Source organism: Dipteris shenzhenensis, chromosome 1 (assembly GCF_047967505.1).
Source record: "Dipteris shenzhenensis isolate YYH24624 ecotype China chromosome 1, Dip_SZ_1.0, whole genome shotgun sequence".
NCBI classification, from domain to species: Eukaryota; Viridiplantae; Streptophyta; class Polypodiopsida; order Gleicheniales; family Dipteridaceae; genus Dipteris; species Dipteris shenzhenensis.
Window position 1 is genome coordinate 39,004,871 of NC_141596.1, and position 12,065 is coordinate 39,016,935.

General features: G+C 43.4%; 2 protein-coding genes and 1 pseudogene across 4 annotated transcripts in view; 1 reads left to right on the forward strand and 2 right to left on the reverse strand.

The window, feature by feature from the left end:
• LOC147905803 (Transducin/WD40 repeat-like superfamily protein) overlaps nt 1-12,065 on the forward strand; it is a 375,013-nt gene that overhangs the window by 256,280 nt on the left and 106,668 nt on the right. The gene's annotated exons all lie outside the window — the stretch shown is intronic.
• The window catches only part of LOC147905804 (pentatricopeptide repeat-containing protein At1g06140, mitochondrial-like), a 191,239-nt pseudogene that overhangs the window by 86,509 nt on the left and 92,665 nt on the right, over nt 1-12,065 (reverse strand). The gene's annotated exons all lie outside the window — the stretch shown is intronic.
• Nucleotides 1-12,065, reverse strand: part of LCB1 (long-chain base1) — a 71,887-nt gene that overhangs the window by 2,388 nt on the left and 57,434 nt on the right. Inside the window, exons 6-11 of the mRNA XM_087374714.1 lie at nt 6,268-6,340; nt 5,333-5,465; nt 4,980-5,160; nt 4,741-4,881; nt 4,536-4,631; nt 4,189-4,330 (exon numbers count right to left, since the gene is read on the reverse strand). Coding sequence (XP_087230840.1) covers nt 4,189-4,330; nt 4,536-4,631; nt 4,741-4,881; nt 4,980-5,160; nt 5,333-5,465; nt 6,268-6,340 — 766 coding nt within the window. The remainder of the gene's footprint in view (nt 1-4,188; nt 4,331-4,535; nt 4,632-4,740; nt 4,882-4,979; nt 5,161-5,332; nt 5,466-6,267; nt 6,341-12,065) is intronic.

A 12,065-nucleotide genomic window follows, 5' to 3' on the forward strand; every position in this document is an offset into this window, starting at 1 on the left:
GCGTAGCAGGTTACCATGGCTAGCACTGTCCTCTTCTATGGCACTTGCATCAGGGGGAGATCAGAGGTGCTGGTGATGCACGCACAAAGAGATGGTTTGCAAGACTAGGGCTCCATATGGACAGACTACCTCCTTTCCGGTACAGCATGGATGCTCCTTTCTCTCCCCTCCTATCACACGAGGTCAACCAGGTTATCCGTGAGGATCTACTCCAGCTACACACATTCCGGACTTGGTTAGGCCCGAGTGATCTTCCAGTGAAGCTGGGCTTCTAAAAAGATCACTTCTTACATATCACAGTGGAGGGTTTTATTGATCCACCAGGATACACGCAGATTCACCTACCCCACTCACTGAGGATCTCCCTTGGGCAGTTCCGGGTCTCTTCACACAGACTTCGTATCGAGAGCAGCAGAGCAGAGCCGTTACCCAGGGAGAGGCACATATGCACACTGTGTGACATGCAGGAGGTTGAGACAGAGGAGCATTTCATCTTCAGGTGTCCTGTTTACTATGAGATTCGAGGGCGTTTCTACGGTCTCTTCAGAGATAGTTATGGGATGTTGGCCCGTTTCCTCTCCTACCTAGACCAGCGATATTTCGTTGGTTTCATTCATGAGGTGCTTAGACACCGCGATAGGATACTCCGAGCTCGGAAACATGAGCAGAGTTCTCCCTCGACTGATACCTCTCAGAGCTCTATCACGGAGTTCTTTCAACCAGATCACATAGACCCCCACAAGGCGAGACCTCGACATAACCGTGACCCAAAGCCTGTGACCCGACAGCTCAAACAGAGAATTGACTCACAAATCATACTTGGGGACATCCCCTCCTTGTTTAGGGTCAGAGCCCGACCGACGGGGGTCACAGTGGCCTTGGTTAGACGCAGAGCTACGACCCGAAGACGTACCAGGACCTCACCCTTGAGGGGAAGACAGTGTTCTATTGCTAACCTCATGCCTCCACTTCCACAGCCCCATCCATCTTGATGTCCTACTGCTGACGATGATGATGATGATGATGGTTATGATGATGCCGACGATGATGCTAAGATTGATATATATAGTCGAGATATGACTATGTTGTACTTAGGACTTAGTTCTGCCATTTTGCTTTTTTTTGCATTCTGCATTGGTGTGGATGCTCGTTTAGTAGCTCCACTACCACATCTCATTGTATCAAGTTTTTCACAGTCTCATAGACCCATCGCTCTTCCAAAGACTTTAATAAACTTTCTTTCTTTCTTTCTTTCTCTTTTATTTTGTGTGTGTGTGTGTGTGTGTGTGTGTGTGTGTGTTGCTCAATCAGCTTGTTCGTCATCTTGGCTATCCTTTGGGATGGACCATCACTCGCCGTCAGAAAACAGATTGGGTACTTGCAAAAGCTCAAGAAGAAACTAGAATATTGGATGTTAGCCAATTGGCCTCTTCAAGTTCAACTCTGAGTTGTACAATCAATTGTGGTGGCCAATATTCAGTTCTTTTTGCCTTTGATGATGTTTGACAAAAAGACATCATTTCTTTCATGTCCGCTCTTATGGAGACTTCCTGGCGCTCAAAGCATGGCCATAAGAGTATCAGATTACTCTCTATGGACCATCTCTGTTCCCCAAAAATGCACGGTGGCTTGAACATATTAAATATTCACATCCATATTTTGGCACATAAAGGGAAGATGATGCTGGAATTTTTGTAGGATGATCAGCCTACTTTTCACAGTCACCTACTTTTCACAGTTGACTACTGCTGCTTTTTGGCAATAACATGCTGTTGGAAAGATCACCTCCCCATCTGTAAGCCCCCAAATGAGGAGAGCATGGGGGAGGGAGACCTAGGGCATCTCCCTAGAGAAAAGAGGGAAAAGAAGGGGCTGCCGCATGGAATGCATGATGGCTGTCATGAGGGCAGCACATATGAAGAGATACCTGGAAATGGAAGGGCTTCTTAGCGGGCAGATCTGGCAGAAGGAGATCCAGAGGCTGTCCAAAGGGAGAGGGGACCTGATTACGCAGGAGATACAGGGCTGCCACGTCGCAGGGTGCTGCAGCAGGAAATGCGCCTACCAGGGCATCCAAGTAGCCAAAAGGAGCAGCAAATGGGCATGGCCCTTCCCTTAAATAAGGCTGGGCTGGCTGGTCGGCTGGCCAACCAGGTCGGCCAGCACACAGCCCTAGAGAAGTGCCCAAACACGGGCTTGTGGGGTCAGTTTTGGGGACAGACTGGTCGGCCATTAAGGGGCTGCCAGTCAGCTATGTCAAGGGGCCCTTGGGCCTATATACGGGGGCCATTCAGCCCCCACAATTCATCCAGCAGAGCAGAAAGGAGCAGCAAAGCACCATCCTTGGGGCCTACATCCAGAAACTGAAGGAGTGCTAGTGTTGCTGCAGACATAGCTCAAGTGTGAGGCTGAGACTTGGCTGTCTTCTAGGGCAGCAAGGAGCTGAGGTCAAAGGACAGAGAATCTACATACGCTCGAGGTGGAGCACGCGGGCTCAAGTCTAGATATATCCGGCAGATAGTAGAAGTACATGGTGGTAAGATCAAAGGACCACGCTCTGGTGGGACTTTGGATCCCTCTCTCTTTTGGATTGTGTCCATAGCTTTGGATGGAAATATGTAATATTTTGAGAGCTTCTATATCTGGCTGGATCATTGTCTATTAATAACTCTGCACATCCATTTGATGCACATAAGTTTAAGAAGTTTGTGATTCCACTCCCCACACACTGTGTGAGCTCCTGGGCTATTCTATCAATCTTCCGCTGCTGTGCATACCCTCTATTGGTCCACTTCTAACACATCCCACTCAATGGGACTTCATTCTGGGTTATATTGATGGCATAGTTAAAGGCTGTCCTTTTTCTTCCAAAATGTTTTTGGCCTAGAAAGAGATTCTTTCTCATCTTCAATCGCATGGTTGTGACTCTCTAGATGGGAATTCCTGCATGCTGAGAGTCTGCACTGGTTTGCAGGAACCCTAGCGCTCATATTTTATTTCATCAAAAGGGATTACTTCGGTCGATGATGTGCCTCATGATGATTGTACTTTATTATCTTTTCCTTTGGCGGCCATACAGTATATGCGTCATCGACCCCTTTGGCACTAATTTTCTCATATGCTTCATTGCTTTTTACTGGTACCCAAGTTGGAGCTTACGTATCGCCTTACTGATTGGACCTTACATCGCCAGGGTTCTGCTACCCACCCCTTAAGCCTGCCCTATATCTCTGTGGCTGGTTTGTACAGGGTTTTGATGCCTCCTCCTTCGATTTCACACCATGGAAATCAGCTTTAATCTTTGAATCATAATGCCAAATAGTGGCGTGAAAGATTGTACACAACAAGTTTTTCTATGGCAAGTGATGCTTGGCATTATTCTTTTTGGCCAACTCTTGGCACGTAGGCATATTGCTCCTGCTCTATGTCACAAATGTCTTGCTCCCAGGGAATCCTCGCTACATCTTTTCTTGAATTGCCCTACCCCCCGTGACTTCCTACTATTTCTTCAACAGCGCCTCCAAGCCCACTTTCCTACTGCTTGCTTTGGCATGCTTTTTGGAACTTCGACGGAGGGCTGATTTTCGCATGGGTTCGATATTCGACACTGTGGACTCTACGGAAAGAGAGAAACCACAAAGTCTTTGGAGAGCCTATTTCCCAATGTTGCTCAGGCAATCCTTTATGATTGCATGTTTGTTCCTCAGATAGATTACACTGTTTACTTGTCTTACAATGAAGTTTTCTCATCTTGTAGTTGGCGGTTTCCACTTTGACGACCGCCTCTTGTAATATAAAACTATATGGTTTTCACCCAGAAAAAAAAAAGTGTCCGCCCGTTTGTGCATATGTGTGCGCATGCATGAAACTACATATGTAGATACATACTCATATTTATATGTATATGTATACCTGTCCTAGGCATGCATGCAAGCCTGCACATGAATGTTTGCTACCCATATTAACATTATCCAAGTAAACCATGCACTACTTCAACCTTAGGATGATTACTTAGACAGCCTTGATATATAATGACATATGCCAACTTTTGAAAGATAAAAATAGAAAAGCAAAATATAATATAATCTCATTAAAGCCCATATTCCTTTCATACTCTTGCATCAACCAAAAGTCCGGATCACATAAAAATCCCCCAAATTTCTTGAATGCTGCGAGAACTAGAATTACCTTTCCAAAAAACTCCGATGTTCTGTTGCAGCTTCATTAGAATCTCAGGATTTTCCTCCAAAACATTTAGAGCAGCTATTGTAGCTGATGCCACATATGGAGGCAATGAGGCTGAAAAGCAATAGCCTGCACCACTAAGACGCTGCAATAACATGGTCAAAGTTAGACTTGTTTATCCGGCTCCCTCCCAGAATAGAGGACTATCATAACAATGGGCATGAATCCTTAGAATGCTTAGAGATGTTGAGTGCAATCAAGAAGGAAAGTTCATAAAACAAGCAGCCTTTATTTGGAACAATGTGGAATTATTGTCGAGATGAATACAGAGTTTAATTCAAAAGACCGACCTGATGATCTACCACTTTTGCACTACCTGTGCAAAAGCCTCCAGCAGAAGCTAAAGCATGCCCCATACCAGCTGTGATGATGTCTACTTTCTCCACCTGGAGCATATTTTTGAAAAATGAGCAAACTTTCCAGATCTCCTTTCCACCACAAATATAAATGATATAAAGGTGTACCAGAAAGACAGGAAGGCTTAGCATCACTCACTGGGATGTTAGAAAATTCTGTCAGACCTCGTCCAGTCTTTCCCAGGACTCCAATTGAGTTGCTTTCATCTAGAAGAAGCCTGAATCGATATTTTTCCTTCAAATTGATAAGTTCAGCTAAAGGAGCCATTTGACCTGAACTCTGTTGCCATATGCATCAAACAGTTTCAAGACAATGAATGCCAGGCCAAGATATGTCCCATCTCAAGAATAAAAATCTTTTAAAACCCTTTGTCTTGCCTGGTAAATTGCTTCAACTACAATGAAGCGCCGATTGAGGACCTTTCTCTTTCGCTGATCTTCCTTATGATTTTCTTCCAAAAGAGACTCCAAGGATGACATGTCATTATGCTTGAACAGTTTCACTGTGCTTCTAGACAAATGCAATCCATTTTGGATCCCCCAGTTCACACCTTCATCCCTAACATGTATCCGACAGTGGTGAGGCTTGATAAAAGCATATGGTAGGACACAAATGCCAACATATGAGACAGCAGAAGATGAAAGACATGAAAATGAACAATGCTTTGCAAATTGAAGCTCGTTTAGATTGCCAAACACACGCATATTCCAGTAGACAGGGATATACTTACGCTAAAATCAGATCTCCTCGCTTGCAGAAGGCTGGAATACTGCTTGCAGCAGTAGCTAAAGCATATGAGTATAATATTGAATCTGGTGTTCCCATAAACTTTGCGATTTTCGCTTCACAATCCAAATGAACATCTGGCACCCACAAATTTGAGAAGATCAAGAAACAAAATACTACATCACATTCACATAGTTCTGGAAGAAATGGTTTTCCTATTGATCCTTGGATGGTTTTCCTATTTATAGAATCACTTGGTCCTTGGTTTAATCTGCTAGATATTCAAAAGTTTGCATCATTTATGCCATGTCAAGAACTTTCATAGATGACAAAATTCAAAAGCTCCTTGCATTCTTGGCAATTGAAGCTCTTTTTAGAGTAAATACCATCTGAGCATACATAGGATATCATGAGCGTCACAAGCTAGTTAACATGAGGAAAGAATATAAGAAGTCGAATGCTTCAATCAGACATCCATGCACCATATTTTCTTTACAAGGATACTACATAATTTTTTCCCTCATTTGAATAATGGGGTCACAAAGGAGCCTGTCAAACTACTCAAAGAAGCATTTTTTACGCACACAGACCCAGTAGAATTGAAGATTTTTAAATGCACTTTCATTTAAAATATGTAATCACAAGGGAGCCTGTCTCAAATAAGCTGCAGTATCATATAGAGATTTTGTAATGGCTATCACAGTCCTGCCTGAGGCTACTTTCAAAAACCGCATTTCTAAGATTGTACTACGGATAAGTTCCTCAATAATTATCTTTTGCCATGCAAAGCATTATCTGGGATATCAGTTAAAAGAGTCATTACAAAGTGCAAGCATTGAAAGCCAGGCCTTCACAGTTCATTAAGATGCACTTAGTACACATGCAACAACCACCCCAATCCAAGAATCCAGAATGCAAGACGGAAGAAGAATCACCAACCAATAGTTCCATAGAATCCCCGGGGGCCACAAGATCCTACGCCATACCTCTCCAAGGAGGCAGTACAGACATCCTACAAAGGGCACACTTTACTTGTCATTATCTTTTCAAAACATGAACACCATAATCATGAGTAATTCGGAAAATTTCAAAACTTTGCACATCTAGCAAACTATAATTTGACAAACTGACTTCCAATCTTAGACTGCAAAGGCACTTCTACTGATTGAAAAAAATGAATTCAGGGGAGCTCTGCGTCTTTCTCACCCAAAAGGCACATCCTTGACAAATGAACTTAAATGCATGTGCATGCAGTTTGGTGAAGTTTAAAACTACATGTACAAACGAAACACTTAAATATGTTTATTTGTGTGCGTGCACACAAGCAAGTGCATTCGTGTGCATAAATCATGTATGACACGTGTAATCCATGGACAGCAACCATGTGTGTGTGCGTGTGTGTGTGTGTGTGTAACGGATGGTTGATTTCAAGAGGTACCGTGGACTTCCTTTTTCTCCTTCCTAAATCCTTGGCAAAGTTTTCTTCTTCGAGCTGGCCAGCACTGTGCAGATAGCACAAGGGATGATCCTGATAAGCTTTGACGTGATAAAGGGAATGGCAGCTCTCTACACGGTTTGACACCAGCACTTTAAAATACAGAAAGGCTCTCCAATGTGTGTTTCTCTTCTAAGACCACCACAATTCTTCACCCTTACGTGGGATATATAGTTCCATCATTGGGTAAGGTGCTTCTTCTCCTGCAGCTGACTCATCATGTCTCAACTCCATTTTGAGGGTTTGCATTTATCGGGACCCGGCTAACGTGATCCTCTTAGAAATAGTCAATGGCAAGCAAAATCAAGGATCGAAACTTGGGCGTGCAATGATGCACAAGAAGCTCTCTATCATGGTTGAGTTAATTGCTGGAAAGGAGAAAAGGAAGGTTTAGCAATCTGCCAGAACGGCTGGAGGCAAGCTTACTAAGAATATATACCTAGATGAATCCAGGAACATTCCCAAACTCATCCTCTAAAAACACAACATAGTGCAGTTTCAATCTCACGATAGTCACTCATAAGATTGAAAACCATAACCTCCATCACGCATAGCAGGGACTAGCTACTATGACATCCCCACTGATGTCATCAACGCCCAAAAGTGGGTGTAGACCATAGTATAAAAATATGCTCTCACACATACAAATCCACACACCCACACATACTTGAGCATCCACTTATACAAAGTCTTCGTACTAAGTTTCTATCGGCACTCCGGAGGTGAAGGGCAAACTCAGCCATTACTAAGAATGTTCTGGAATACACTCACGCTGAGGATATCCAAGGAGGATATAAGAATCATACCAACAGTGGGGACACAAATGGGTCCTTGGTGTCAAGTATCTGAAAATAGGGGAGCTTAACAGAAAATACGATTGGGACAAAATCTCATAGGAAGCTAAAAAAAGGGAATAAGAAAAGGATATGCAAAAAATGATAGCAGTACCAAAATCCGTCAGCCAAATAACTGAAATGTGAAAAAATTTGCGCAGGAAAACAGCTCCAAGTAGTGGCTACTTGTATGTACAGGAAATCAGATCCAGCATCAGCCAAAGCATGGACAGCAGACCATCATCTTCATGTAGGGATATTGGTCCACAACTGAAGATGGTTCCCACACAGCCGCCTCTCTTTCCCTGCTCTTCCAACCCTTTGAAGTTTCCTAAGCTGTCCCGAAGTTCTCCAATCCCCAAACGTGGCGGATAGTGAAGTGTGATTTGCTCCTTGGTGCTGCGATTTTCCTGGTTACTGCGATTTGGTTTTCAGCCACCAATTCTTGAAGATTTGAGGTGCAAATTAACTAGAGGGGCTGTGGTTTGCTTATTGGAAGCTGTGTTCGAGGTTCAGTTAAGGTTTCAGTGGTATCAGAGCTTAGGATTGTCACTTTCCTTGGTGACAACGGTCCCAAGACCAAAAAAGGTTGTTGAGAGAACAGCAGCGATTTTGGATAAGAGAGAGTTTCAAGCCAATATCTCAGCCTAGAAGCTTCCGGATTGATCCCAAATCAGCTCAATCTGCTCCAGCCAACCAGCTTGCCATAAAATTGTGACTTGATCTACAGGCAGTCTCAGAACTTTGGCGCAATCCTTTGTGGAAGATTCAACTGTTAGCTCTGGGAGCTGTCCATATACTATATTCAACTTTTCTAGTCCTGAATCCCTGGACTATTGGTTGCAAGACACGACATGTTGTGCTTTAGAGACGAGTGTCATAAGTGTCATGGAAATAAGTATCTTAAGTTTTTTTTAAAGTCAAAAGCTTGCACGTCACACCTCAGCATTCAAAATCCAAATCTAAATATCAAGAGGGCTAGCTTGCAAGGCAAGTGGCTACTACCAAAATGAACATGGAATACAAAAGACCAAAAATCTATTATAGATCAATCATCATAGGTATCATAAGTGAAAGTTTGCTAACAAAAACATCAAGTGATAACTGAAATGAAAGCCTCAAGTCATATGTCAACAGTGAGGCATCACAAGTGACATTGCCAAGTGGACACAAGAAGATTTTAAAAATAGGGTTTAAAACACTAGTACAAGTTTAGTTTTTAAAATTTGAAATAAATATTACCCACCACTAAACATAAGACAAAAATAAAAATGAAAAACCAACCAAAAGAATGAAAAATGAAAATCTTTTTTGACACGTGTCCTAAGTGCGTCATACAGACACGTATTTTCTAACATGTCACGTGTCTTTCTTGTATGGTTTTACTTTTAAGACATGCGTTTCTTAATAACCATGTGCTTTTGAAAGCATGAAATTGGATGGAAAGGGTTGACATTTGCCACTCTTTGTAAGGAGATGTTAGCAATAATCTTTGCTATTAAGGTTTGTGCACAGCTATGATTTTGACATAGAGTACACAGGATAAGGAGAATATTGTAGCCTTCTAGATTCTACCCGCTTAGAATATCCAATTTATTGTTGGAGAACTTACATTATTCACCATGGCCGCTCATGTTGGACTTAGCAAGACTTATGAAAGAGTAAAGATGGGGTCTTGTTAGGAAGAGTTATGGAAGGATTGCATAGATTATGTCAAGAGCTGTCTATCATGCAATGGAAGCACTTTCCTTCCTTTCGGAAGGTCTCGAGCTGTTCTAGAGTGAATTTTGATTTTCCTTTGAAGGGCTTTGTTGAACCCATCGACTTCTAAGTTTGAAACTTCTTTTGACTGTACTCTCCACAGCAAATCTTCTTTCATCATCTCAACCTGTGAGGTTAAATGCATCAAGTCTCAAAGTTTTGTCTTACGTTCAATACTTACTTGGGCACGGGTACTAGAATGGAAGTTAGTCTTTTTTGAGACATCTTTGAAGGGAGTGATTTGAAGATAAGCTGGCCAAAACTTCTAAAGTTGTCATCCTCATGCTTTCCCAAGTTGTGTGGACATTATCGAAGGAATTTTTAGGCAAGAACTGCTCGTAGAATTGTTTCTTGAGATCTTTCCACTTCTTTGATGCTCATCCGCGACATAGACTTACAATCTTCAACTTTGACTTCTCCCAATAACGTCCAGTTATGAAAGCCAAAGCTTTTTTACTAGCTCCATACTTCTTATAAAAAGTGGTGAGCTTGATGGACTTACCACCTTCTTTGAAGTCTTTGCTTCTAGATCTGGATCTCCTTCTTTTTCGTCTATGACGGGAACGTTTTCTAGAGGAGAAAGATGAAGAAGAAGATGATGAGGATGAGGAAGAAGAGCGGTTGGTTGAGGGCTAACTGGAACTTGGGGATATTCGCACATGCTTCTTACTCTGTTTTCTATGGGCTTTGAGCTCCTTTCTTCTTTCTCTTGAATTATGCCAGTACTAGAAAGATACCAAAGTAGGGGAACGGCACCGGCTTACTTCCTTAGGAACAGTCATTCACTGGTTTAGACGAGTGTGGGCTCTCGAAAAGACACTGAAATCCTGGGATTTTGGTCTTTACAAAATCTTCAACAAGGTCATCATAAGGTAGCATAGGATGCCTCACTGGGCCGTCTAGTGGCTGAACTACCTGTTAGAAATGACCATAACAGAGGGTGTCACGCAGCAGAGGACTGATAGATAACCTAGGAATTCATGCAGAGGTGTTAACTATGGAATCCAAAACTTCTTTCCTTATGTGTACTCAACATACACACGTGTGTGCAAATCGGAAATTAGACAATGCTCCCAGACAGATATAGAACCAACATAAGATATGGTTCTACCCACTAAAGGACACAATACAAAGAGTCCAGAGTCCCACCAATCCTACGTGCTCCTCGGCGAGCTTCTGTAGACTTAGTCACCATGCCTTGATCCCTCCTCCAAGCCCTGTCTGCAGCTCCTCAGCCCTTCTTTATCCTCCTGGATGTAGGCCCAAAGACGCCTGGTCTGCTGCTCAAATCTGCTGAACTGCTCGAGATGATGTTGAATGAGCTCTAGGGGCTCCCCTTTTATAGGGGCTGAGAAGCCCCTCAATCTGGCTGACTTGCAGCTCTAATGGGCAGGACCAGTGGGTCTGTTTGGCCGACCAGCAGGTTGAGACGCTTTGCACTGTGCAGGCCCTACCTGGCCATGTGGCATGCTGCCACTGGCCCAGGAAGTCCTGCCCTAAATCCGATTTGTTCTGGGCCCTATACCAGGCCCAAAGACACCTCCAAAGGTGCCTGACTGCTGTACACATCTCGTCTCTGTCAAGGCCTCTTCCAACCCCTGGATCCTCTGCAAAAACCTCCACACAGCCTCTTATGTACTCCCGGACTGTTGCTTACATCAGTGCCATGTCATCGCCTTGTTTCCTAGCCAGATCTGCTTCCTTGCCTCTAACAGCTTGCTGGCCATTCCATACCAGATCTGCACTCTAGGAGAGCTTCCATTTGCCAGGTACTCTATTCATATGCTGCCAATGTGGCAGCTCCATGTGCATTCTCTTTCTTGTCTGGGCACACATGGCAGCCAAAATGCTTCACTCCCCCATGTTCTCCCCATATGGAAGCTTACAGATGGGGAGGTTACCATACATTTTCGAACACCCCCTCTCACCAACACATCTTGGACTGATCCCAATTTGTTAGCACTGCCTTCCCGGCAGGGCTATCGTTACACTTTTCTTAAGAAAGTGTTCCACACCATTTTTTGCCACGTGGCCCCTACTATTTTGGTTCTCTCTCTCTCTCTCTCTCTCTCTCTCTCTCTCTCTCTCTCTCTCTCTCACACACACAAAGTTTGCAAATCATTCGAACTTTCCTATACATGGGCTTCCATCACAGGTGTTGCAAATTATTCATTCATTCATCTTGACAATTGTTTTCCTTTGACAGAACCAATTGAAGGCAGTGCTCACGAGTACTTGTACTCAATTTGTTGATGAAGATGCTTTGTTGGTAGCTCCCATGTAGTAGCCCTGGAACACTCTGGTGTCGATGTTGCTTCCTGACTTTTCATCCAGTGGCTCTTGCTTCACCCAGTCCACTCCCGCACAAGCAAACCACCCTGGTACACAAGTCCATCTTTGGTAGCACCAGATGGCACCACCTCCTTCAGTCATGTACCTGCCTTCAAACTCGAGCAATCCAGGCGCCAACATCCTCCATCTATCCCTCTCATGATGGGTGAACAACCTAAAGTCTTCCAAGCACCATGCTCTCCATCATCCATCTGACGAGGTCTGAACAAATTAACATACTCTAGAAATCAAATCCGAAGTATAAATCAAGATTATGACTCTGAATCCATAAGTCCTATCGAAGAATCCTCCTCTCT